General features: G+C 39.2%; 1 protein-coding gene across 1 annotated transcript in view; it reads right to left on the bottom strand.

Annotated features, from left to right (window-relative positions):
- Rnf17 (ring finger protein 17) overlaps window positions 1-25,172 on the bottom strand; it is a 113,070-nt gene that overhangs the window by 19,723 nt on the left and 68,175 nt on the right. The window contains exons 20-28 of the mRNA XM_021182183.1: window positions 24,645-24,762; window positions 23,286-23,513; window positions 22,222-22,372; window positions 21,964-22,082; window positions 20,267-20,357; window positions 18,465-18,580; window positions 12,213-12,499; window positions 4,881-5,044; window positions 1,540-1,659 (exon numbers count right to left, since the gene is read on the bottom strand). Coding sequence (XP_021037842.1) covers window positions 1,540-1,659; window positions 4,881-5,044; window positions 12,213-12,499; window positions 18,465-18,580; window positions 20,267-20,357; window positions 21,964-22,082; window positions 22,222-22,372; window positions 23,286-23,513; window positions 24,645-24,762 — 1,394 coding nt within the window. The remainder of the gene's footprint in view (window positions 1-1,539; window positions 1,660-4,880; window positions 5,045-12,212; window positions 12,500-18,464; window positions 18,581-20,266; window positions 20,358-21,963; window positions 22,083-22,221; window positions 22,373-23,285; window positions 23,514-24,644; window positions 24,763-25,172) is intronic.

The raw sequence follows: 25,172 nt of genomic DNA, 5'->3' as shown, positions 1-25,172 counted from the left end.
TCTGCCTCCCAAGTGCGGGGATTAAAGGCGTGCGCCACCACGCCCTCCTCTTCTTTCAGATGACTGTAATCTGGTTCCCAGCATCCATGCTGCACAGCTTGCAGCTACCTGTAACTCTAGCTCCAGGACATGTGGCTCTCCTTCTGGACTGTGTGGATACCCACACTTGTGTACATACCCACACATGAACACGTATACATTAGAAAAACACAAGACATCTTTTTTTAAAAAATCCTGTTTGTCTGAGCTTCTCCCTATTGTATTCAACGTCTTATGCTTTCCAAGCATAAACTAGGGCAGGGGATGCAGCTTAGCCAGGAGAGTGCTTGCCTAGCATACACCAGACCCTGGGGTTGATCATCAGAATCACACTGACTAGGTATGGTGGCACATACCTATGACCTATCACCTGCGAAGTGGAAGCAGGAGAATCAGAATTCAAGGTCATCTACTACAGGAGGTGTTAGAGACCAGCCTGGGCTACAAAAGATCTTTTTGCAAAAATTACAAGACCACTCCCCCAAAAGACCCTCTAAAACAACCCCCTAAACTTTAAGATATGTTAAATTTAAAACTTTAAAATTTCTTAACATGTCAGAGCCAATAGGTGAGACAACAGCCATGTGATGAGTCCTTTGTAATTAGCTCATGGATCCCCAGGGATCCTTGGGATGGACACACTTCAGAGATATCTGGAACCACTATCACAAAGGACTCATTTCCAAACCACCCAGCTGAGCCATTCCTGATCCCAGAGCCCCAAAAACTACAACAGGAAAAGGAAAGGAATTTGCTGTCTGAGCTTTGTTATTGCTAATACTGGAGAATTAGGATCTGCCTGATCAGCAGAGCATGAACATATACTATGAGCCATTTACTCATAGGCTTTATACACTATAATATAAGTTTGTAGCCTTCCTCATTAAAGGCCTGGAGCTGTCTTTTACTAGTAGGTATTTTTAAATTTTGTATTGGGGGTTAGGGGTGGGGGATAAGAAAAAAACCTTAGTGGTTAAGAACACTTACTGTTATTCTAGAGAATCGTGTTGGTTCCCAGCACCCACATGGTGTCTAGCAAGCATCTCTAGCTCCACCTACATGACAGCTAAGGAGCATCTGTAAGGCCAGCTCAGGGTCTCCAGAGTCTACCTCTGGCCTCTGTGAGCACTACATGCACATGGTACACTTACACACATGCAGGCAGAACACTCAGCTCAGACACATTAAAAACAAAACACAAACCCTTAGCCAGGTATGGTGGTGCATGTCTTTAATCCCAGTACTTGGGAGGTAGAGGCAGGAGAATCTCTATGAGTTTGAGGTCACCCTGGTTTACATAGTGAGTTCCATGACGCCCAAGGCTATATATAGTGAGACCCTGCCTTTAGAAACAAACAGAATAAACCTACCACCACCACCAAAAAATTAAAAGAAAAACTTGTATTACATTTGAAAGGGACTTAATTTCACACTCCAATTTCTAAACATTTCTAATATAAGACAATATTTAAAATTACCCACAAACTACAATGTGCTCACCGGTAAAGTCTGATAGAGCTGACAGGGAATACAAAACTGGGGTGTATCAGGATATAGCAAAATAGGATACAGATGACATTGTGGAATCTTCTCAGTGAACCCATGATCTAAATACTGGACCTAAAACAGACCAAGCAATTTTTGGTTAAAATTCATTACTAAAAGCTGTATGGCAAAGGAGATTTCCTAGTTTTAAAAAGTTTTTTATTTGGTGGCGGAGGGCTGTGGTTTATTAGTGAAGAGCACTGACTGCTCTTCCAGAGGATCTGGGATCAATCCCTAGCATCCACATGATGTCTCACAACCCGGCTGTAACTCCAGTGTCAGAGGATCTGACACTATCTTCTGAGTTCTGAGGGATCTGAGTTTGATCCCTGGAATGCATATAAATGTGAAAGGAAAGAACTGACTCCACAAAACTGTCCTGATTTGGACATGTGTGGCAGGAAGCATCCTCTCCACATACCCACTGAGGATAAACAACATTTTAAAGTTTAACTGGGTCTTAAGAGTCTACAAGTTCAAGAACAGCCTGAGTTACATAGTGTGTTCAGTACAGCAAGACTCTGTTTCAAACAACAAACAAATGAGCACAAGGAACAGAAAGGCAAGGGCTTGGATCTATAATCTTAGATCTTAGGATGCTGAGGCAGGAGGGTTTGGACCTCAAGGCCTGCCTACGCAACATAATCTACAAAAGACAAAACAAGCTAAAAGGTTGCACCCAATGACAGGACATCCTAGCACTCAGGAACAGAGGGAGGGAGATCTCTGAGTTCGAGGCCAGCCTGGTCTACACACTTAGTTCCAGACCAGCCAGACCTGCATACTGAGACCACGCCTTATAAAGGGGGGAAATGAAGATCCCACACCTGTATTCTGGAAGATAACTAAATTAAGGTTTGATTTTTTTTTAACAAGAAGGAAAATATAAATTCTCTCATCTCGTAGAGAATGAAACTTCATTGTTAAAAGAAGTGCTAATATAGGTAGCCATAAGTCAAACATTTTTATTATTATTTTAAAAACTTGGGTACTAAGAGGCTGCTAAGATGACTTGCAAGGTAAAAGTGCTTACTGAGCAAACCTGACAATCTGCGTTCAATCCTTGAAACCATGTAAAGATGGAAGGAGAGACCTGACTCCACAAAGCTTCCCTCTGACTTCTACATGCGTGCAGTACTGCACATGAGACCCCACAAATACACACAAATAATACACTATCAGGCCTGGATACACAGCTCAGGAGTTAAGAGCATGTGCAGCTCTTGCAGAAGATCTGAGTTAAGATTCCTAGTAACCTCATCAAGCAGCTCCCAGCTGCCACCTGTCATCCCAGCTCCTGAGCAGCTGGCCTCTGCTAACACGTCCACTCACTCGCACATACCTACACACAAACACATGTGTAGTTTAAAACAAGTTTAAAAACAAAACCAAAACACTTGAGTATAAGATTCCTCAGCTACCTTTCTTTTGAAACGCTTTACGTTTGATAATTCAATTGTTAAACTATCTTAAAATAAGGAGTAGTAATAAGGTTTCTTGTTGCTTGTTTTTGAAACAGGATCTTTCTGTGTAGCCCAAGAAAATAATATATGTCCAAATGTTTTTCAGTGTGGTAATGTGTTCATGATGAAGAAGAAACTTGTAGTGAAACTGATATTGTAAAGTAAACTGTGGAAAAAATATCAAGTTATACAAAGTTGAATTTTAGCTAAAGGAGTGCTGCCTCCAATATGACTGGAAGATAAATTGTGTACTAGCCAGGCTTGTTAGAAACTCAAGGAAAGAAAATTCTGTACCACAATTGAAGTTTAGGGTTCGTTTCTGCTAATGTCTGTTTACCAACATTACCAACAATGGAGCCTCCAATTAGGCTCCATTCCCTAAAAAAAGAGATAACCCTGATTTGCGACTGGCCATTAGGCCCAGGCCAATATAAAGGACATGCCTTTGCAGCCCAGCTCAAAGGGTCAGTACATGGTCACAGTCAACACTAAGTCCTGCTCTACCACTAAGTCCCCTGTGCTCTATTAGGAAAAGCATAATTCTGCCAGGTGGGCAAGATGACCCTGGATAACAACTATTTGAAAAGAACAACACTGGTGTATATGCTTAGAAACAATTCTGACATATCTTTGCTGTGTAAATCTTGTATTTGCCCGTGACCAGACTTTCAGTCTCCTGACTGTTTAAATTGTTTCAGGAGTAGCTTGGAGCTGGGACCTGAATGAGACTTAAGAACAATAGTATATATAGAATGCTAAGGTGTATATAAGCTGCTGAAACCTTCTGTTCAGGGCTGGCTCCTTTTTGTGCATTAGCCAGAACCAGTTGTACACTACTATTAAAAAGAGTTCTCTAAGATTTATCACTAAGTCCTTGAAGTGATGTCTCATGGGGAAAGGCACAGTAATTCTACAAAATTCATACATGTAAAAGAAGCTGAAACTTGAACTATATAATAATTATTATGTATTATGTATCATCAAACAAGGTAAATTTCTATCCCAGTAAAAATGAAAAAATGTTCTTTAATATTTTATCACTTTACTTAATAAATTGATATATTTATACCTATGTTTTGTATTTTCATTTTTTTTATACACGAAGCTAACTTTAAAGAGTCCGAAAGAAATGTAGGTACTATCTCATTGTTCTGAAAGGTAAATTAATTCACAACTTGGGCCGGGCATAGTGGCACATGCCTTTAATCCCAGCACTTGGGAGGCAGAGGCAGGTGGATTTCTGAGTTCCAGGCCAGCTTGGTCTACAAAGTGAGTTCCAGGACAGCCAGGGCTACACAGAGAAACCCCGTCTTGAAAAACCAAAAACAAACAAACAAACAAACAAAAATCACAACTCAGAAAGATAGGTCTTAAACAAGTTAATACATAAGTAGTTTTACTTAATAACATGTGTGCACATAGGGCTACCAGTTACAACTAAGTGGTATGTCCATTAGGTCACACCCCACCTTTCTTCACCTGTAGTGATTTCTTCACTATTCACTTGCCAATCTATTTGAAAACAAAGGCTAGAGGTGGAACTGAGGCTCATATACTGTGCAGGTCTATAATCCTGGCACTTGGGATGCTCAGGTGGGAAGATACAAAATAGCACAGATGGCCTACATAGTGAGACTATGTCTCAAAACCAAAACCCAAGACAGAACAAAAATAGCAACAACAACAACGACAATAAATAAATAAATAAATAAATAAATAAATAAAAATTCTTGTTACAAATAACAGTGTAATGCATTCATCTTCCTAAATTCACCAAAAGGTGTTTTAGTCTAATTTCCGACATGCACTCCTCTAGTGATTAGTCAGACTCACCCTGATGGTGCCTCCCACAACCTCCATAACTTTGCCACGGTACCACAAAGTATCAGATCCTCTCACTGCACAAGGCTCTCCCTTTTTCCAGGAATATGGCTCCAAAAGACCAAGGCACTTTAAATTACTTTGAATTTCATCCATCATTTTTATGCGCTCAAACTCTGTAGAATTTATTGAAAATATAATACATTTAGGAAAATATTATTATTTACATTTTACCCACAATCCAATAGCTTCCTAACTTAGGTAATACAAAAAATTAAGATCAAGTTTACAACAGAATTTTTATAAACATTTAATTCAGACAGCACTTATTACATGTTTTAAAAAGTTTTACTAACAGTCAGGTGGTGGCAGCATACAGCTTTAATGTCAGCATTTGGGAGGCAGAGGCAGGTGGATCGCTGTGAGTTTGAGGCTAGCCTGATCTACAGAGCAAGTTCTAGGAGGATGTAGGTGACACAGAAGAACCTTTTCACAAAAAACCAAAACAATTCTTTTTTTTTACTAATAGCATTTGAATACTTTATTTTTGTTATTCCAAATATACAATTAAAAGCACTCTTTACAATTAAATACATACCAGATAGCCTAACATGAAAGAACTAAGAGTTTAAGGTATCATTTTGACAGCACAAGTCACGTATTAAGTCTAGGCTTAGGTAGAGATAATACTGAAGATACGTTAAAATTCTAACTTTTCTTGGTGTGTATACATGTGTGAAGGTGCATGGAGAGACCAGGAGACAACCACAAATGTCCTTCCTCGACATTAGTCTACCTTTTTCTTCTTTTTTCATTATTAATTTATGTATGAGTACACTGTAGCTGTCTTCAGACACACCAGAAGAGGGCATCAGATCCCATTACAGATGGCTGTGAGTCACCCTACGATTGCTGGGAATTGAACTCAGGACCCCAGAAATAGCAAACAGGGCTCTTAACCATTGAGCCATCTCTCCAGCCAGGTCTACTTTTTTCTTACTGAGACTGGGTCTCACGCTATTGAGGAACTAACTATAGATTAGGCTGGCTGACCAGCAAGCCCCAAAGATCTTCTTGTCACCATCTTCTCGTGTCACCATGCCCATTTCCTAAAATAAATGTATTTTCTAATAGTGTGTGTGTGTGAGAGAGAGTGCGTGCATGCTGAGTGTAGATGTAGAACACTTGCCCGTGTGAGCGCTTGTGGAGCATGGCACTGATGTCCGGATTCCCTCAATTGCTTCTTCACCTCATTTTCAGAGACAGGGTCTCTTACTGAAGCTGGAATTCACTGTTTTAGCTAACTAGACAGGGCTGGCTAGTGAATCCCTAGGGTCTACCTATCTGTGCACCAGCTTTGGGGGTTACAGACATGCACTTCTACACCCAGGTTTTATATGAGTCCGGAGATCTGAGGTCAGGACCTCATCTTTGTTCAGCAAGCACTTTACCCACTGAGCCTTCTTCTCAACCTCACACTTGGATTTTTAAGTGAGTTTTGGAGGTGGAACTGAGGCTCATACACTGTCTGGCAAGCACTTTCCTGACTGAACTATCTCCTAAGTCCCATCTTTAATTTTTCTTTTACTACAAATTGCCTCAGTATTTCCCAGTATCTATATGCTTCCATAACTGATTCCAATGAGCTGGAAATGGTATTACCTCAGCCTTGCTTCTTTAGTATCACTGTCTCAGGTAGGTGTATAAGCCTGAGTTTCTTCTCTGTAAGTTGGGTATGACAGCATCTATCCACATTATCTGTATCCAAGAGAACTGGATGGGATACCAGTTCATGACAGCTAAACAGTTTTAGTAACAATTAAACATGTCAAAAAAAGTTTCTAGATTACCTATTGGTATCCTAGGTCTGAAGTATTCACAGGTTTTCTGTTTCTCAAACTTAAAAACCTACATTCAGGTGCTTATCACATGGGAGGAATATGCCAGTACATTCCTCGTTACTAAACCTTATCATCAGGTGTCCCCTAAGGGGGCCTCTGAGCTTGAGCTTAAGGTGGTAGTTACAGGAGTGACTTAGACATCGTTTCAGAAAGCACACACTGCATGTGCATGCAAATCCAGGTAGCCTGAAGAAGGTTCCAAATCTTCTCAAAGGCCTCTCAACTCTCAGGTGTTTGCTGTGACTTATTTTAATAAAGTCAAACTTTCATTTTCGTTTTCCATAGAGAGCATCCAAATGCACTAGTTTATGACTTTTTTTTCCCGTGATTGTTAAAAAAATGCAACCACTTCCACACTGGAACATACAATAATTCAGGGAGACTTGAATCCATGTTTCTGAGCCACAGTCATTCATAGACTGCTCAGAATAACTGATATTTTTCATATACATTGGAGCAAGAGCTGTGTTTTGCACTGACAGATGGGGCATAGAACAAGTAACTTAATGTGCACGCTACACAATATATATTAAAGAGGGAAAAGGATGGTGGCTCATGCCTTTAATTCCAGCACTCAGGAGGCAGAAGCAGGCGGATTTCTGAGTTCGAGGCCAGCCTGGTCTACAGAGTGAGTTCCAGGATGGCCGGGGCTATACAGAGAAACCCTGTCTTGAAAAACAAAAACAAACAAACAAACAAAAAAAAACAAAAAAAAAATTAAGGGGAATATATAGAGAGAATAAAGTTTAGAAAAATCCATCCATCTATGGAATACTTTTTAAATTTTGAGGGTTTTATACTTTTATTCTTTCCACTTCCCTCCCAGATCCAACTCTTCCTGTGCCCCTAACTCATGACCTCGGCTATACAGTTATGTGTATGTACATGGGTATCCATCTTGGGGTGGGGTCATGTGAGCATTTCTTCCACCCATGTCTGTGTTCCTGCTGGTGTGGTCTCTGCACATCCTGTGCAGGTAACCATACTGTTGAGAGTGGAGCTAAGGTTTCTGGTAAAGGCAGCCTTACGTAACAGTGGGGCAGGTGAAGCACACAAGGCAAATGGGCTAAGCCTTTACAAAAGTGAAGGCAAATGTCTTCTTTATAGCTTTCTAAAACTCAGTTCTGGGGTTCTTTAGGACTTATGTGACATATAAAACTATAAGGCCAGGTTAGGTAGTACATTCCTATAATCCTTCACGTAAGAAGCAGCCCCAGGAGACTCAAAAAGGGAAAAAAAAAAAAAAAAAAAAGGGTTAGCCTGGGCCACATAGTGCAATGCTGTCTCAAAACATTAAAAAGAAAAAAGAAAAAGAAAGAGGCCCATGCTTGCCCTAATGACATTTAAAAACAGGCAAAAATAAATAAAACAACAACAAAAAGAACTGTACATGTCTTCTATAAAATCATACAGTAGAACATGTTTTTGTTCTCAGAGTAGAAAGGACTTCCAGGGTACTAGGGATCCAAACTCAGGGCTTTTTCAAGTTAAGTAAACACTCTTAACAGCAAGCTCAATCTCTAGTCCAACCTTGACTCTTTAGAACTGGTACTATAGCTGAAATATGCACCCATGTTTTTATGGGTGAAAATTTATTTCACACTCCGGAAAATGAGACACTATACCATTGGCTCTGGCAAATGCCCAAAGGGGAGCTGGCCACGAATAAAACATTTTATTAACTTATGTACACCTTAGACTCACCATTCCACATATGGTATCATCCTTAGATCTCTTTCAGGTTTAGGTCCTAGGTTATTACTTTGAACAATTTAAACAGAAACAGGAGGCTGCAAATCTTGCCATATAGGCACGTTGGAGGATTTACCTTGTGAAAATACTATTGCAAAATTATTTTTAAACACACCAGTGCCATCCCCTTTCAAATAGCTGTTATCTTGCCCACCTGGGAAATTATGCTTTTCTTAAGAAGGGAACCAGGGACTTTATGGTCAAGACTTAAAAGATGGTTGTCACCCTGTGCTACTCCTTTGCCTATTTAGAGACATGTTCTCTGATAGAGAAATGGGTCTAATAGATGGTTGTGTAAGTCAGGGCTGTTGCCTTTGATATGAGAATCAAGATTAATTGCTAGTCAGCCCTGGTGAATAAACATTTACATCCTGTCATCCTAAATTCTGCCTGTCTCTAACAGGCCTGGTTAGTACACTACTTAACTTTGGCATATTTTGGAGGCAGCATTCCCTTAGCTAATTTCTACATTATGTGACTTAACGTCTTCTATGCAAGTTTATTAGTAAATCCTTTATAATATCAACTCTATTGTTCAAGTTTCTTCTGCAACAGTGTCTGAGCTTGGCCTAAAGCTCCAGTTACAGTGACAGTGCTCTTTGCAATCCCAAGGGCTCTAAGCTGCTGAACACCTTTCCATGCCTTGAGCTGTGTGCTGAATGGCTGGTTACGTAACAGAAGTCAGATTTTGTTTGGCAGAGTACTCACGTTGCTTTCAGTGCTGCCTAATTTGGCACCTTTGGTACCTTTAGACTTTGCCTTAATCTTTATCTCCATGTCTGAATCAATTGGCTTTTTCTTGTCAGTTTTCAGTACAAGCTTCACTGTCAGAGGCTCAAATGGTCATTGGTGTAGCCTTTGCTGTGCAGTGGAATCAAGATGAAGATTCTTGGGATACCTGTCTTGCTTATATCGGAATTTGATTAAAAATTTGAGAGCTCTAGCTGGGTATTATAGTGGTGTATGCCTTTAATCCCAGTACTCAGGAGACAGAGAAAGGTGGACTTCTGTGAGTCTGAGGCCAGCCTGGTCTACAGAGTGAGTTTCAGGATAGCCAGGGCTACACAGAGAAATCCTGTCTTGAAAAACAAAACAAACATATTTGTAATTTATGTTAATATGGGGAATACTAAGTCTATGGTATTTTGTTGGCTCTAAGAGAGTTTAACTGACTACTTCCTTTAAAGATTTTAAGTGACACATGCCTTTAATTTCAGTACTTAGAAGAAAAAATTGTTAGATCTCTATGAATTTGGGGCTACCCTTAGCTACAAAGTAAGTTCCAGGCCAGCCAAGGCTACATAGTGAAATCCTGTATTGAACAAAACAAAACCAAACCAACACACCAACACACACACACCAACACACACACACACACACACACACACACAGACACAGACACAGACTCTAAGAATGCTTCTGAATTAATGTAAAGTGTTTGTGTCATTTGTATTTTAATGTGGGTCTCTGATAACTGACCTAATAAAGGCTGAAAATTTAATGACTGTAGCAATTAGATTTACCTACATTGGAGGTCCCTTAGACTCTATAGCGAAAAATGCTCCCTTTGGCTCTCTAGGTAACTTGGGTCTTAACTGGAGTCCTGCGGTGTCTGGCCACATGAGATGAAGCAATCTCACAGGAATTACATGTCAAAAGAGAATGAGATTAAAAACTCAGTCTCCTTCTAAGATTCCTAAACATAATTACTAAATGTATGTTCAACTTTTTTTTTATTTAAAAGAATCACTGGATACTAAAATTATTCTTGGTATGCCTAATTTAAAATGTGTGCACATTTTAAGGATGGCTTTTGACTTCTTGGAATAGTTGCCTGTTTTGTTTTTTGTTTTTCTTCCTTTAAAATAAACTTGGTGATTCAAGATTTTTATCTCAATCAGTTTTAATTGAAATGTAGATATTCAAGTGTTAATTCTCGGATCCAATTCTTTGAAACGTTAATTTTGGAATTCAAGACTGAGGGGAAGACCAAACCAAACCAAATTGATTTACAGAAAACGTTTTGAAAAGATGGCTTAGTGTTTAAAGTGCTTGGTGCCCTTCCGGAGGTCTAGAGCCCTGGTTTCAACTACCTATGTCAACACCCAACCCCTCTGGCTTTCACGGTCAACCCACCCAATTAATATAAAATGAATGAATGAATGAGTGAAACAAATAGGTTCGTGGTTCTGGGGAGATGATTAAGTGGTAGTATCATGTAGTATTCTTGTACAGGACCCGTGTTTGTTTGGGGTGGCTGGCAAACACCTGTAACTCCAAAGATCTAATGCCCTATGTTTCCATGGGCATCCAAACTCACATGTATATAACCCCCCAACGCATACATATAATTAAAAATAAATAAGAGGTTTAGAATAAAAGCAGGTGATCTAATTTCTTTTATTCTGATAGAAATATATTTTGCATTTAACTATCTTTTCAAAGGCCTGACCAATCTTTATTGCCTTATGTAAAAATTTAGGTATTCTTAATTTCTTAAAAATCTATTAAAATGGGGGCTTGAAGTTTGTACATTCATGCATAAACACACACATACTCTCCCCTCGCCTCCCCTACCCCTGCCCTCATTCCAGCGTCCACAGTGACAGGCTGTAGAAACTTTCCCTTAACATGCTCTTTGAAGTTCATCTTTAAGTTCAGCGTCTTGTGGTTACAAAGCAGGCCTCAAAATGGCAGTATCCAATGTCCTAACATGAGGGCCCTGGTCCAATCCAGGCAGATTCTTACTGGGTAAACAGGATTCTTTTTTTGTTTTTTTTTTTTTTGTTTGTTTGTTTTGGTTTTTCGAGACAGGGTTTCTCTGTGTAGCCCTGGCTGTCCTGGAACTCACTTTGTAGACCAGGCTGTCCTCGAACTCAGAAATCCGCCTGCCTCTGCTTCCCCAGTGCTGGGATCAAAGGCATGCACCACCATGTCCTGGCGCTCAGGATTCTTATCAAGTAAACAGAAACCTAATCTTAGCATTACAGAAGCCTTGTAATTCCAGGTTCTGTCTGTCAGGAAAGCTGCCACTTCCCTTCTCTGCACCCGACAGTCAACTGATGGGGGCAAAGTGCCTCTAGTCCTCAGTCTGCCTCAGCACGAAGATCCCCACCCTGCTGACTATCATATAAAATTGATTGTCCTTAACTATACAGCCATCTTTCTACCTTATTCCCTTGTTCCTTTCTTAATATTTATTTTTATTTTTAATTATATGTATGCAAGCATATCTATGTAGATCTATGTGCACTGACTGCAGATACCCAGAAAGTCAGAAAACAATGTTGAATATTCTGTAGTTACAGGTTTTGAGCCACCCACGTTGGGCACTGGGGTCTGAACTTGGGGCTTCTTCAACCACTTAGCCATACCTTCAGGCCCTGATTTCTCCATAACGGCACTGGAGCCACAGACAGGCCTCTGGCTGAGGAGCTCTGGTAACAGTGTGTTGAAATAATTTTTCATTTAAAATAACTAAAAAAAAAAACCCTCTTAAATAGCTTATCTAGGATTATTAAAAACATTCTGCATGTTCTGGGTGAAATCATCTAGTCTCTCTAATGAGTCCCTGAAAATGAGGTTCCGAGAGGTTTAATCCTGCCAAGATTTCCTGGTGTGTCTATCATAGGAAACTTGAGCTGCTAAGCCCAGGTCACCAAAGAAAGCTTTATAACAGCATAGACCTTACCTGATAATTTAGGCACTACAAATATAGTTCCATCGTCACCAATGCAGCTCACTATTGCCTCAAATGAGCTCGTGTTAGGAACAGCTGGTGGTCTATAGCATCCGGTGCTTCTGCTTTCTGATTTTTTTCCCTTAGAATCAGGTACTTTGTGTTCATTGACTTTATCAGCAATTTTCTTGTTAGTATCAAAGTTAATTTTAAAGCACTTAGTAACTACCGAATCTCCTTGCTCCAGGGGTATTTCCAGAGACTTCTCAGGTGAATGGCTGTTACTTGATTTACTAACTCTGTAACACCCAAAAAAAGAACATTATCTAAATGGGAGCAAAGATAAAATTGTGTAGAAAACAATATGAAAAAAATCATTCAAATGTGTTAACATTTCACTAAAACATTTGCTCTAGTCCAGGATGTACTTGAGTCTGCCATACTAGACAGTTGCAAGAGGAAAGGAAAAGAGGAAAATGGCTTAGTGGATCAAGATGGCAGGCAGCACACAACTTTTAGATCATTCTCTGGAGTGCAGACCATGCCTCCCTTGCCAGCTCTGGTATCTACCTCTAAGAAGAAATCTGAAATTATAAACAACCTGCTTAAATATCTCTGACGATGTGCTGGGTAGTTTTATATCACTTTGACACAAGCTAGAGTCATCTGAGAGGATGGAACCTCAACTAAGAAAATGCCTCCATAATACTTAGCTGTAGGGTATCTTCTTAATTATTTATTGATGTGGGAGAGTCCAGACCATTGTGGTAGTGCTTTCTCTGGGAAGGAGGTCCTGGGTTCTACAAGAAAGCAGGCTGAGCAAGCCATGGGAAGCAAGCCATAAGCAGCACCCTCATGGCCTTTGCTTCAGCTCCTGCCCCCAAGTCCCTATGTGCTGGAGTTTCTGTCCTGACTTCCATCATGATGGACTATGATGTAAAAAACAAGGCGAATAAAGCCTTTTCTCCCCTACTTGTTTGGAATCAGTGTTTCATCACAGCAATAGAAACCCTAACTAAGACAAGGTGGTACCAGGACTGTGGGATATTGCTGTGACACACCTGATCATGTTGTTTTGGGGAGGAATTGTGAAAGGACTTTGTAACTGTATTTGTAACTTTTTTGCAAGAAAAGTCATTGAGTCTTCAATACTTGGTGAGCCTTTCTATAGGAGCTTGGAAGATAAGAATGTTGTGGGCGAGGCAGAAGACCCAGGCCTGGCTTGTGAAATTTCAAAGGGAAGTTTAATGGCTCTTTTGGGGCCATTTGTTAGTCTGAATTATGATTCTGTGGTTATGATTAACAGGATACCAGAACTACTAGTGAAACCTTTGCTTTGCTGGGATACTTGATACTGGTCTGCTGATGCTTAGGAATTATCCGTGATTAAAAGGAGTCCAGCAACCTTGAGGTAAAATCTTCTGGGAAGTTTTTCCTGAGAGCACAACAAAGCTGTGTTCCAGAGGTGGTCAAGGTTATATCATATACTGGCTGCTGAACTTGGTAGTGTGAGAGTCATCCAGGTGGTAGTGGTTTTGAAGGTATTAAGGGGTCATGGAGATCAGCTGAGGCTTGAGACTAAGAGAAGCCATAGAGGTCATTAGTGAAGGTGCAGCCTCAGGAGCAGCTGAAGGCTCAGGATCAGAAGGGTTATAAAGAGAAGTTGAGGCTAGACACCAAGAAGGAGGCTCAGGAGAGGCTACTGGTGAAAGTGTAACCCTACAGCAGCAGAAGACCCCAGAAGTTTTGGAGATACCAGCACCATGGGATGACCACCATGAAAAATGCAGTGATGTAATGGAGCCAGTTGGAGCCTAGAAGATAAGCTGTGTGTGCTGCAGAGGGAGGAGCCAGAGAAGTGACCCAAGCCCTTTGAAGGAGTCAGAAGATTGTGAATGAATCCCTGACATTGAATGGTTTGAGTTTAGCTTTGCTTTGATATGATTGTGACTATACCCTGGTTCTTCCCTTTTGGAGTAAGAACATATTTAATTTTGAATTTTACTGGAGCCTACAGTTGAGAGACTAACTTTCAAGAGAGATTTTGGATTTTTAAAGAGGCTGAATATTTTAAAGGAACTGAGCTTTCAATGTGTTTGAATTTGTTAAGATTTTTACAGTTATTTATGTTTTTAATGTGAGATCTTGGGGATGAATAAGAAAAGAGAGGTTGTGTGTCAAGCTGATGAGAGGTCAGTTGTGCTAGATAGTTTAATCTTGACATAAGCTAAAGCCATTTGAGAGGAGGGAACCTTAACTAGGAAAATGCCTTTATAAGACCCAGTTATAGGGCATTTTCTTAATTAGCTAATTGATGTGAGCATGCCCTTTGTGGGTGGTGCTACCCCCAGAAGGGTGGTCCTGGGTTCTATAAGAAAGCACGCTGAGCAAGCCAGGAAGCAGCATCCTTTATGGCTTCTTCATCAGCTCTGTCTTCAGGTTCCTGTCCTGTTTGAATTATTTTCTTGACTTCCTTTGATGATGAACTGTGATGTGGAAGCACAAGCTGAATAAACCCTTTCCTCCCCAGCTTGCTTTTGTCATGTGTTTCATTGAAGCAATAGAAATCCTAATTAAGACAAGCCAACTCCAGGCTTCTTCCTGGAGGAGAGTTTTAAAAGACATGCTCTCCTTGAATGCTGTATGGATGCTCGTGTTTGTGTTCTTCCTCCCTCCTCCATGTCATCCAGGGATGCTATTTCTTCTTTTATCACAAGCTAACTTTAAGGTACAGCTTTTAGGCAATCTGCACCTACAACACCCACTTTATTTGTATCTATATATGTACCCATTCGTATCTATATCTACTTGTATCTATACTGAGTTGTTCTTGAATCTATTTTTTCTGTATCTATGTATCTGTTGGTATCTCCTCTGCAGGTAAAATCCAAGATGCGAACTGAATATTCAGGGCCCAGATAGCTTCTTCAAAACCCACTGCTGCTGCTCAGGAGGATATGATTAACTCTGTCTTCAGCAGACCTGGCCCCAGCGCTGCAGTCGCTGCTTCTCCAGGGTAAAGTCCATCAGCCTTTACCTAAAACATGTGTAGCCCTTCCAAAATAAACAACTCTAGGATTAACATATAAAATGTTTCTGCTTTTCTTGGGAGCTAGAAAATTTATGCCCCAAGTTTGTTTAACAACTTCCATCCAGCTTTTGCTACAAATGATACTTGGAAATAACTCTTTTTAATCTGTTGGTAAATTAATTTGTTAATGTTATTATGGTTATGCCATGAAGATTGTTTTGTAAATACTTGTTTTTATTTTATGTGTATGGATGTTTTGCCTACATGTATATCTATGCTTTTAGAGGCCAAAAGAGGGCATCTGATCTACTGCAATTGGAGTTGGAGATGACTGCTGAGATACCATGTCAGTTCTGGGAACTGAGCCCAGGTTCTCCTCAAGAGCAGCCTGTACTCTTAACTACTGAGCCATTTCTCCAGCCTAAGATTCAAAGTCCTTTTTTGGTTGTTTGTTTTTAAATCAATCTTGGGATGAAGAGATGGCTCAGCACTTACGAGCACTGGCTGCTTTTGAAGAGGACCTAGGTTCAATTCTCAGATCCCCATGTTGGCTCACAACCACCTGTACTCCAGTTCCAGAAGGTTGGATACCCTCTTCTGGCCTCTGTGGGTGCCAGGCAAAACACTCATACACATAAAATGATAAAATAAAATTTAAAAACACCTCTAAAATTTTGCTAAAAGTATAAAGGAGTTAAAAGTCATTAGCTTTCCTGACTCACACAAGAAATCAATAGAAAGCTGGGCGTTGTGGCACACGCCTTTAATCCCAGCACTTGGGAGGCAGAGGCAGGCAGATTTCTGAGTTCGAGGCCAGCCTGATCTACAAAGTGAGTTCCAGGACAGCCAGGGCTACACAGAGAAACCCTGTCTTGAAAAACCAAAAAAAAAAAAAAAAAGAAACCAATAGAAAAAATTTAATATATATTTAATTATTAATTGCTTTTTGTTTTTTCCATGGTAACATTGACAAACTCTGGCTTAAATGACTGTTGAATGAAGATGACTACTTGGGAATGTCTTAGGAGGAGGAGGCCCTAAGAGAAAGAAAAACAGGAAATGGTCACATGAGTTGGCCAGTATCCCCGTGAACGTGCAGACTGAACTATCCTGTTGCCCCTTCCTCCCTCTCCCTTCTCCATTAAGCCATCACTACCTAACAGTTTAAAACACCCAGTCAGAATGTATGGAGCCACACACAGAAGGCAAAGGAGCCAGAAGTCTATAAAAGTCTCTCTCTCTCTCATGGTATTCAGGGCTTTATAATAAGCTTTTGGATATTAATCTGCTAGAACTTTTGTAAAAGCAGCCTTAGCATCCTGTTTCTTAGACTTGGAATCCTGCACAAGAACTCCTTTTGTGCAGGGGTTTTGTGTCTGAACATCATACAAAAGATTCTTTCTATAAATATGACTTGATCTTTTCTTTTTTCTTTTTTTATTATTTTCTTCATTTACATTTCAAATGCTATCCTGAAAGGCCCCTATACCCTCCCCTCTGCCCTGACTTGCTCTTTTCTTAGAGGCTTTGATAATCATTTTTTTCTCCTAAAGATCTATCTTCCTGACACCTCAGCCTCATCTTCATCAGACCTAGGAATAAGCTCCTAGGTACTTGGGACAGGAAACATGCCACCACACACACATGGCTAACAAAAACCTTACAAGCTGAGGCGCCAAAAGGAAGCTCTGTCTCTGTTGGAAAGTCAACCAGCTGCACATGGTATCAAAACTTCAACCATGGGGTTTGGAGAGTTAGAATATGATATAAATTCAAGACAAAATTATCTTTGGGCTATTTTTAGCCTTTTTAGTAGTCAGGCTATTACTTTTCTCTATTTGTGGCTTAATATTCTTGTAACAGAAACCCCAAAATTAAATTAATGAAAAATTAGCTTTGGTGGAGCAAGCTTTTAATCTCAGCACTCAGGAGGCAGAGGCAGGTTGATGTTTGAGACTTCAAGGCTAACCTGGCCTATATAGTAAGCTTCAGGCCAGCTAGGGCTACACAGCAAGACACTGTCTTACAACAAATTCTACCACCACCAAAAAAAGAAATTAATTTGAGGTCATCTATAATAAATTCATTACCCACTAATGCCTTTCCATATAACCTTATCTCAAATATCATAAAACAAGCCTTTCAGAGTTCTATCATTAATTTTTTCATTTATCTCATTCCTTCTTATCAACAAATTCTATTTTAAATTAGTGTTAAAACCTTTCATAGTCCTCTGGGCCTATACTTGTGGTTATCCCTTAAGTAGCTGTTTTGTGTTCTATTTGTAGGCTACTCTCTAGTTATCAGCTGACTCATTCATTCAGATGGTTCTTCAACACAGCCTTACACAGATGCCCTCCTGATGAATGAACCCAGACCCTAGCCTCTGATCCTAAGACTAGCACTTGAGTCTCCTCCCCTACTGTTTTTCCTTATAAAATCATTCCTGTTTCTTTTTTCATATTAACAAAAGGCTGAAAATGTTTGTTCACAAAACTGTGCTTTTTTTTTTAATCTCTGTCATGTCAGACAAACAACTGATGCTCACCCCTGAAGCTGGCTTTGAGCTATGTCCAAGGCTCCCATTTCATGGGGAAAGTTGTTAAAAGCAAGGGCTCTCAGGGATCTCTCCCCCATCCTTTTTTCAATTTCTTCCCTTCTTCAACTTTTCCTGCTATGATGTCCACAAAAGCTCCTTAACAACAACTACTCAAACAGCAAAGGTAAATCTACCCAGATCATCTGGAACCAGAGACAACTGATAACTGCTCTTTTCTTGGCTCTACAACATTATCTTCCAAAATTGTGGGTCTCCACCCATAAATCTGATGCCATGTTACATGTGGAGAACTCTATATAAGGACAAGAAGGGGAATACACCCTCTTTTAGAAACTCCTCCCATCTCTGCCTTTCTTCCATCTTATAAGTCATCCTCATTGGGTTAATAATTCATAAATCTAGCTATCCAAGATCCCAATTAACATAGTCCTCTCTTAAGAAATGCACACACATTCTTGAAAACCAGTATGTGCTAAGCCAGTTTTCATTATGTAAGAGCTGACTGACAGGAATAAAAAACAAGCACTCTATTTCTGAGGTGGCTCTTTAGGAGTTAAAATATAAATCATCTTTAAGTGCAAATAAAATGCAGCTCAGGTTTGAAAACACCCACAAAAGCAATTATGAAACATCATCAGAAATTAATGTCAGTAAGTTATTTCAAAGTCTGTACCTTCTTTCTCTCAATGCCAAACCTTTTTTAATCAAATATTTAGAAACATCAACACGTTCTCCTTTTTCATCTCGGCAGAAAATTTTCACAGGTAATGGCCACGTTGTGTTGCTTTCCTGAAGAGATTTATGAGAGAAAAGTGAAATCTTTTAAGTAATACTTTTCAAAATAATCTCTTCTAGATTTTCTATGCAAGAAACAATCCCAGATAACATTATTTTGATATCTAAATATAGAAGGTAAACATCATGGAAGAGAGTCAGTACTGACGGACATGGTAATCTTTTTAAATCATTTCACTTGCCAGGTTTGTGCTTTGGGAATGAATTAGGAAGATCTTGCTACCATGGTGAAATAGACCAAGAACAAGACAAATGATAAAACTCTCACATGACATCCAAAAACACAACCAAGGAAACAGGAAACAAACAAGGTTTCCCTTCCTGACTGAGGTAAGGGGAAGCATAGGCAGGTAGCTGTCTTCTGTTCCCTTCAACTGTAAAGTTCCCAGTGTGTGCTTTATAATACTCTGTGCTCTACAGCACACAAAAGAAGCTACTACAAACACACTCTACTTCATGTGAAACGTTATGAAAGTGAAGAAAGTGTATGTTACAAGGGTAACATGAAAGTGAGTTACGTAAGAAATTCAATGAGGTAAAACCAATAGGGACGCAGAACACTTTCTCATGAAGACAAGCTTCCCAAAGCCACAGCCACAAATGTGCATATTTTATCAGTGCCTTTCGACTTTATGAGAAGCTTAGTTTTCTAAAGACTAGTAAGACAGTTCACTTTATGTTATTTTTTAACATAAAAATTTCAACTCAAGCATGCAATTTTAGAACTAGCCACATGAACACTGTGGAACATCTGTTTACTCATTTACTCATTTTAGCTTGTCTGGAGGGCAAGCTGGCTGAACAGGTAAGGCCGTTTGCTGACAAACCTGATGACCTGAGTTCAATACCCAGATCCCACAAAGGTAAAAGGAGAACCAACTACTCTAAGTTGTACTCTGACCTTTACACATGAGCCTTCCCACATTTGTTTATGTCTCTTAATACACACACACACACACATACATCATTTACTTATTTATATCTCTGTTTATTTTTAACTAAGACAGAGTCTTACTATGTAGCCCTGGCTGTCCTCCAGCTCAGAGAGATTTCTCTGCCTTCCAACTGCCTTGCTAGGCCTTTAACCCTTGATCTTCCTCCTATCTCATAGTTCTGGGATTATTACTATATGCTACCATGCCACAAAGTATCATATACAAGCATAATACCTTGACATAAGACCAATATAGTTTTGGAAACAGATTCCAAATATTTTGCTGTTATTTTCTTAACAAGAAAATAAACTTAGGATAGATGAAAACTTCAATAAAATAATAAATACGAATTTGTTGTAACTGTTTTACCCTGTATCTTAGTTAGGGTTACTGCTGTGATAAAATACCACAACCAATGCAACTTGGGGAGGAAAGGGCTCTTTTGGCTTATGTTTTCATATCACTGTTCATTATCAAAGGAATTCAGGACAGGAACTCAAGCAGGGCAGGAACATGGAGGGTACTGCTTACTGTCTTACTCAAAATGGCTTGCTCAGCCTGCTTTCTTATTTAGAACTCAGGACCACCAGCCCAGGGATGGCTCCACCCACAATGGGCTGGCCCCTCCCCCATCAATCCCTAATTAAAACGATGTCCTTTTCTCAACTGAGGTTCCCACCACCTTTCAGATGACTCTAGCTTGTGTCAAGGGGACATAAAAGTAGACAGCATGCCTGCTACCCACCTGTAAGATTATGGTTGCTATGGCTCCAGTGAGGTACAATGAGAGACAGTCACAAGCTGTTGCTGTCCACTTGTCACTTCCACCAGTTGGCCTGAAGCAAAAGTAATATCTCTTTTATTACAGCGAGTACCACAGAGAATCGAACTGTTGAGAAATAATGTAATCGCATGCACAGCTTGGACCTTCTATAGTGGAAAGCAAATGTGAACATGGACTTAGGCTATTCTCATCATTTGTCTTTCCTATTTTAATAGACAGACACATACACATATCTATGTTATATATGATATATATTATGCTTAAATATATAATATATTATCTTTCATCTCTGTATCATCTGTTCTATAGCTACACTGAAGTTTGGCTGGATATCAAATCCATAGCTTCCATCTCCTTTACATATTTATATTATGTCAATTATTTTTTGTTATAGCACACTAGTGATGACTTAGAGTTATCACTAGTTCAGTATTCGGATAAGCCATGTACTCTCAGTACACAGTGCTGACATCTCCCACGTACGTCTATGGGTTGCAGTTTTAGCATCTGCTTTGCTGTCCTGCTACTGGCTTTTTCTTAGGGTGTCTGCTAAACGCACTGATTTTTCTTGGGTGTCAGACACCTTTCTTTTTTTTTTGGAATCCTTTGGATTTTTCTCTTCAAAATTAAAATGATCTTAGCTCTCTATAAAAATTATACTGTGTACATGTGTGTGTATACACACACAAATAAATAATACAAATGTGGAGGTCAAAGGAGAACTTGGGGAATTGGTTCTATTCCCAGCGTGTGGGTCCAGGAGACTAAAAACTCACTATGCACAGTGGCCAAGTGCCTCTTCCCCCTGAGCCATCTCAACAGTCAATGTGCTTTTGTGCTTTCCAGGTTTAGCCCACATTTCTCATCTCTTCTCATTTTGGGGGAGGGGGCGGGGTTATGAACTGTCATCCCTGTTTTTTCTTCTTCTAATAATCTTACTCTGAACAAATTCCAACCCTCCCTCCTCTTCTTCCTCCTGGCTGTTTTTCTTCGCCTTCTTCCTTCTTCTTCCTTTTCTTCCTCCTCCTTTTCCTTGGTTTCCCTCCTCCTCCTCCTCTTTTTGGACCCATCTCACTATCTAGCCTAGGCTGATTTTTAAGCTTATGATCTCTTGTTTCAGCCTCCTGAGTGCTAGAATTATAGGTAAGGCCCTCATACCCAGTTGACTTTTCAGTTTTCAGATTCTATTTTCTTTCGGTCTTTTATACCATGTGGTATTACTATTATTAATTTACACTTCTAGCTTTCTATGTAACTGGAAACCTATGAAACATATTTCTATCTGCCTTTAGTTTTCCTCAAAGCTCTTTATTTTCAACAGTCTGAAATCTATTTAACTTCCCTCTATTTCTTTAGTGCTATTAAATTTATAGGATCAAACATTTATTTCCTCTTCTTAAAATCCTTAATGAATTCAGGCATGATAGAATACAAGTGGATCTCTGTGAGTCTAAGGCCAGCCTGGTCTACATAGCAAGTTCCAAGACTACATGGATGGACCTTGTCTCAACAACGCACAACCCCCGCCCCCAAAAAACCCTTAATAAGATTTTATGAAAGTTTTAGACTTTATTAATTAAAACTGACAAGACACCATGCTAAAATATTTAAAATGATAATATACAATGAGAAAATTAATTTACTTAGCTAAAAACTACCTTATATCAACAAGTGAACATTCCAAAGATAATCTTCCCATTGTCTTTAGATTTTCTTGAAGTTCTCTTAAGCAGTGAATATTCACTACTAGTTCAACACCAACATCATAAAGCAAGACCTATGAGAGCAGTAATTTAAGGTTAGAGAAAATGTCAACATTTTTTTTTCAAATTGAAAAGAAAAGTAAGAATTGAACTAAGTAATCATAGGGCAAACGAAAAATGTACGTTCACAATTGCATTTAACTCTGCATTTACCTCTACCAGTTTGTCTGTAACCATTCTGAGAATCTGGCCTCTTCGCCACTGATTTTTAGCTGGGACCTTAACAGCACAGTGCATATCACACTCCCACTTAACAGGCTTCCATTCTGAGTGCTCATACGCTGCTACCATCTTCTCTTCTAAACTATAGAGACACAAACGTGTTTTAATTTAAAATAACTTCTTAAATAATTAATTCTCTAAACAGATATTTTCTACCAAATCCCTTTGGTCATTTCACTCTGGTGAATCTTAATGCACTATTCTTTGAATTTTGTATAAAGCACTTCCAAACCTTTGAACTAGTTCTTCCTTTTGCTTGTGATAAAGGTTCCTTAGGTACAACCCTGATGCTTTCTTGCCTCATTCAGGACACATTTGACAGCAGTTTAGGATTTTCACAGGTATATACCATTTTGTACAGCTCAAAGTTTATCTATCTATCTATCTATCTATCTATCTATCTATCTATCTATCTATCTATCATCTATCTATCTATCTATCCATCCAGCCACTGAGACAGTGTCTCACCATGTAGCTATGATTACCCTGGAACTCACTATGCAGAACCTGCTGCCCCTGAAGTCACAGAGATCTGCCTGTCTCTGACTTCTGAGTGCCCAGCTTAGGACACATCTGAAAAGCCTTCATCTCTGTAAGGTCTTCTTTGATCATCTTAAAACCATTCTCCTCAAATGCTTTACTTTTATTTATTATTCCTTTACCATCACTCCACATTAAGTTTTATTTTTCATCATCTCTCTTTACTATAATTTAAACCCTATGTCAGCAAAGAATTACCCATGTGTTACTGCAATCCTCCACACTAAATCCAGGCTGACAGGAGTAAGGTGCTTAGTAAGTACTTGTGGCATACATTCTAGTATTGATGAAAATAGCTAAAAAAGAAATGTTATGCTTTTAAAAAAGAGTTTATAGACTAATTAGTTGAAATTTTCTCGTGGCTTTCAAAATTAAACACTATGGAATCTAGCTATTTGAAGCAAAGAATACAAAGAACAAAACCACAAGGCAATTGCTTTTACTAGATAGTGTACCTATTAAGTAAGTTTTCTGTTAATAACCACTGAACATAAATCTTCTCAGGAGATATTACATTACATATGTTCACAGGCAGCTCCTTGTTATACAGTGACTGGAAATTCTCATTAGGTAGAGATTTCACAGATAAAGGACTTAAGTTGTTTATTTCACTTGTAATAATTTCTTCAGGAGAAGGATCCCATACTTCAAGATGCTTTTTAGAATTATCTTTGAGGGTATATCTGAAAAATAACAGAAGTTGGCAAAAAGAATAGTCAGTAAAATATTAATACTTGCTTATTTTTAGAGACAAATACATTTCACCTATGATTTTCTGATCCCTAACTTTGATATCAGTAGCAATTACTAAAGTTGATTTTTTTTTCCCTTTTAAAAGGCTACTTAGCCAGCACCAAAGCAAGAACACGAAAGAAAAGCTAAACCCAAACTTTCTACTTTAAATTGGATAAGCTTACCAGCCTTATCCATACATAACTTCAATTCTTCCTATTGATACTCTGTACTCACAAAGACAATTCAGACTTTACCAACCTTTGGCTGGAGAACAGGAATGCAATTCCCATTAGAAGGCATGAAGCAAAACAACTTCAGTATTTATGCTTAACCTCGGACTACTAGGAATCTCTGCAGGCCTCTGCTGGAGGTTATTATCTCTTTGGCTTATGCTAATAGATGCTCAAATGTCGCTTCTTTTGATGGCTACATACAGGTGCTCTGTAAGAGACCCTGTAAGAACCACCCTCTTTGCACAAGTCTCCATTGCTTCTGAGATCACCTTGGTCACTGGCTGTGCCTTGCTAGGAACAATAATGCTTCAACCTGGCTAAAGTAAACCTTCAAATTTAGGAAAATAAAAATTTTTTAAGTTGGGAGTGCAGACTCTACCACTATCCTTAGTGCTGTTCTAGTCCTGATTTTCTTAAGTAGGCCCAAGAAGCTTAAGCAGATTCTGCATGGAAGTAGGATGTTAAGCTTCTTTTTCTTAGAAGTAATCTTGAGCTCAAGAACTAACTCTGTCTGCTGGTCTGTCTGTTGTTTTTTACGAGACAGGGTTTCTCTGTGTAGCCCTGGCTGTCCTAGAACTCACTCTAGACTAGGTTGGCCTCAAACTCAGAGATCTGCTTGCCTCTTTCACACCCTACCCCCACCCCCAGTGCTGGGATTAAAGGCTTGTGACAATACCTCTAGGCAAGAAACCCTTCTTTCTCTTGATTTTCAGGGTCCTAACTAGGAATGAAAAGAAGGATGCTTTACTCCTCATTAAACTAACGACTCCTACTATCCCCCTTACCGTAATCTTTGCTTTGATAATGTTACCCATGAACTACAGTGATGCTCTACCAACTACTTACCCTGCTTCATAAGATGCTAGGCCCTCTTTCACGAGCTGGTCATTAATACTAACAGCACTTTTTCCAGGAGCTCGAGAATCAAAAAGCTCAACCAAGAGCACATTATTTTCCAGAATCTCTGTAAAACCATTAAGACTAGTTTGGGAAATTGTACATATCAGCAAATTTGCTTTTTAAAAATTGGAAGCAACTTATGACTTTTCCATATGTGAAATTTCTGGCTGAATAATGTTACAGTTTCCCTAGGAGTTAGAGCAGAATTCTGAAGCCACAGTGACTACTAATAATTACCCAAATGGATAGCATATAGAATGCTATACATTTTATTTTAGGTTATCATGTGCTATTTTTTTTTTTTATAATGAGCCAAAAGCAGTTTAAAGTTTTGGATTCATAAAATATAAATTAATGTATTTTCAAAGGAAGAAATACTGTTTTATTTTCATATATCGTTTTATGGAAAATAAAAGAACAAAAGTGAATGAAAATTAACTTAGGCCAGTGATTATTTTGGATGATTTATAGCTT

This window comes from Mus caroli, chromosome 14 (genome assembly GCF_900094665.2).
Source record: "Mus caroli chromosome 14, CAROLI_EIJ_v1.1, whole genome shotgun sequence".
In the NCBI taxonomy this organism is placed as follows: Eukaryota; Metazoa; Chordata; class Mammalia; order Rodentia; family Muridae; genus Mus; species Mus caroli.
The sequence above is the reverse complement of the archived record's forward strand: the minus strand, read 5'-3'. Positions and strand labels throughout refer to the sequence as shown.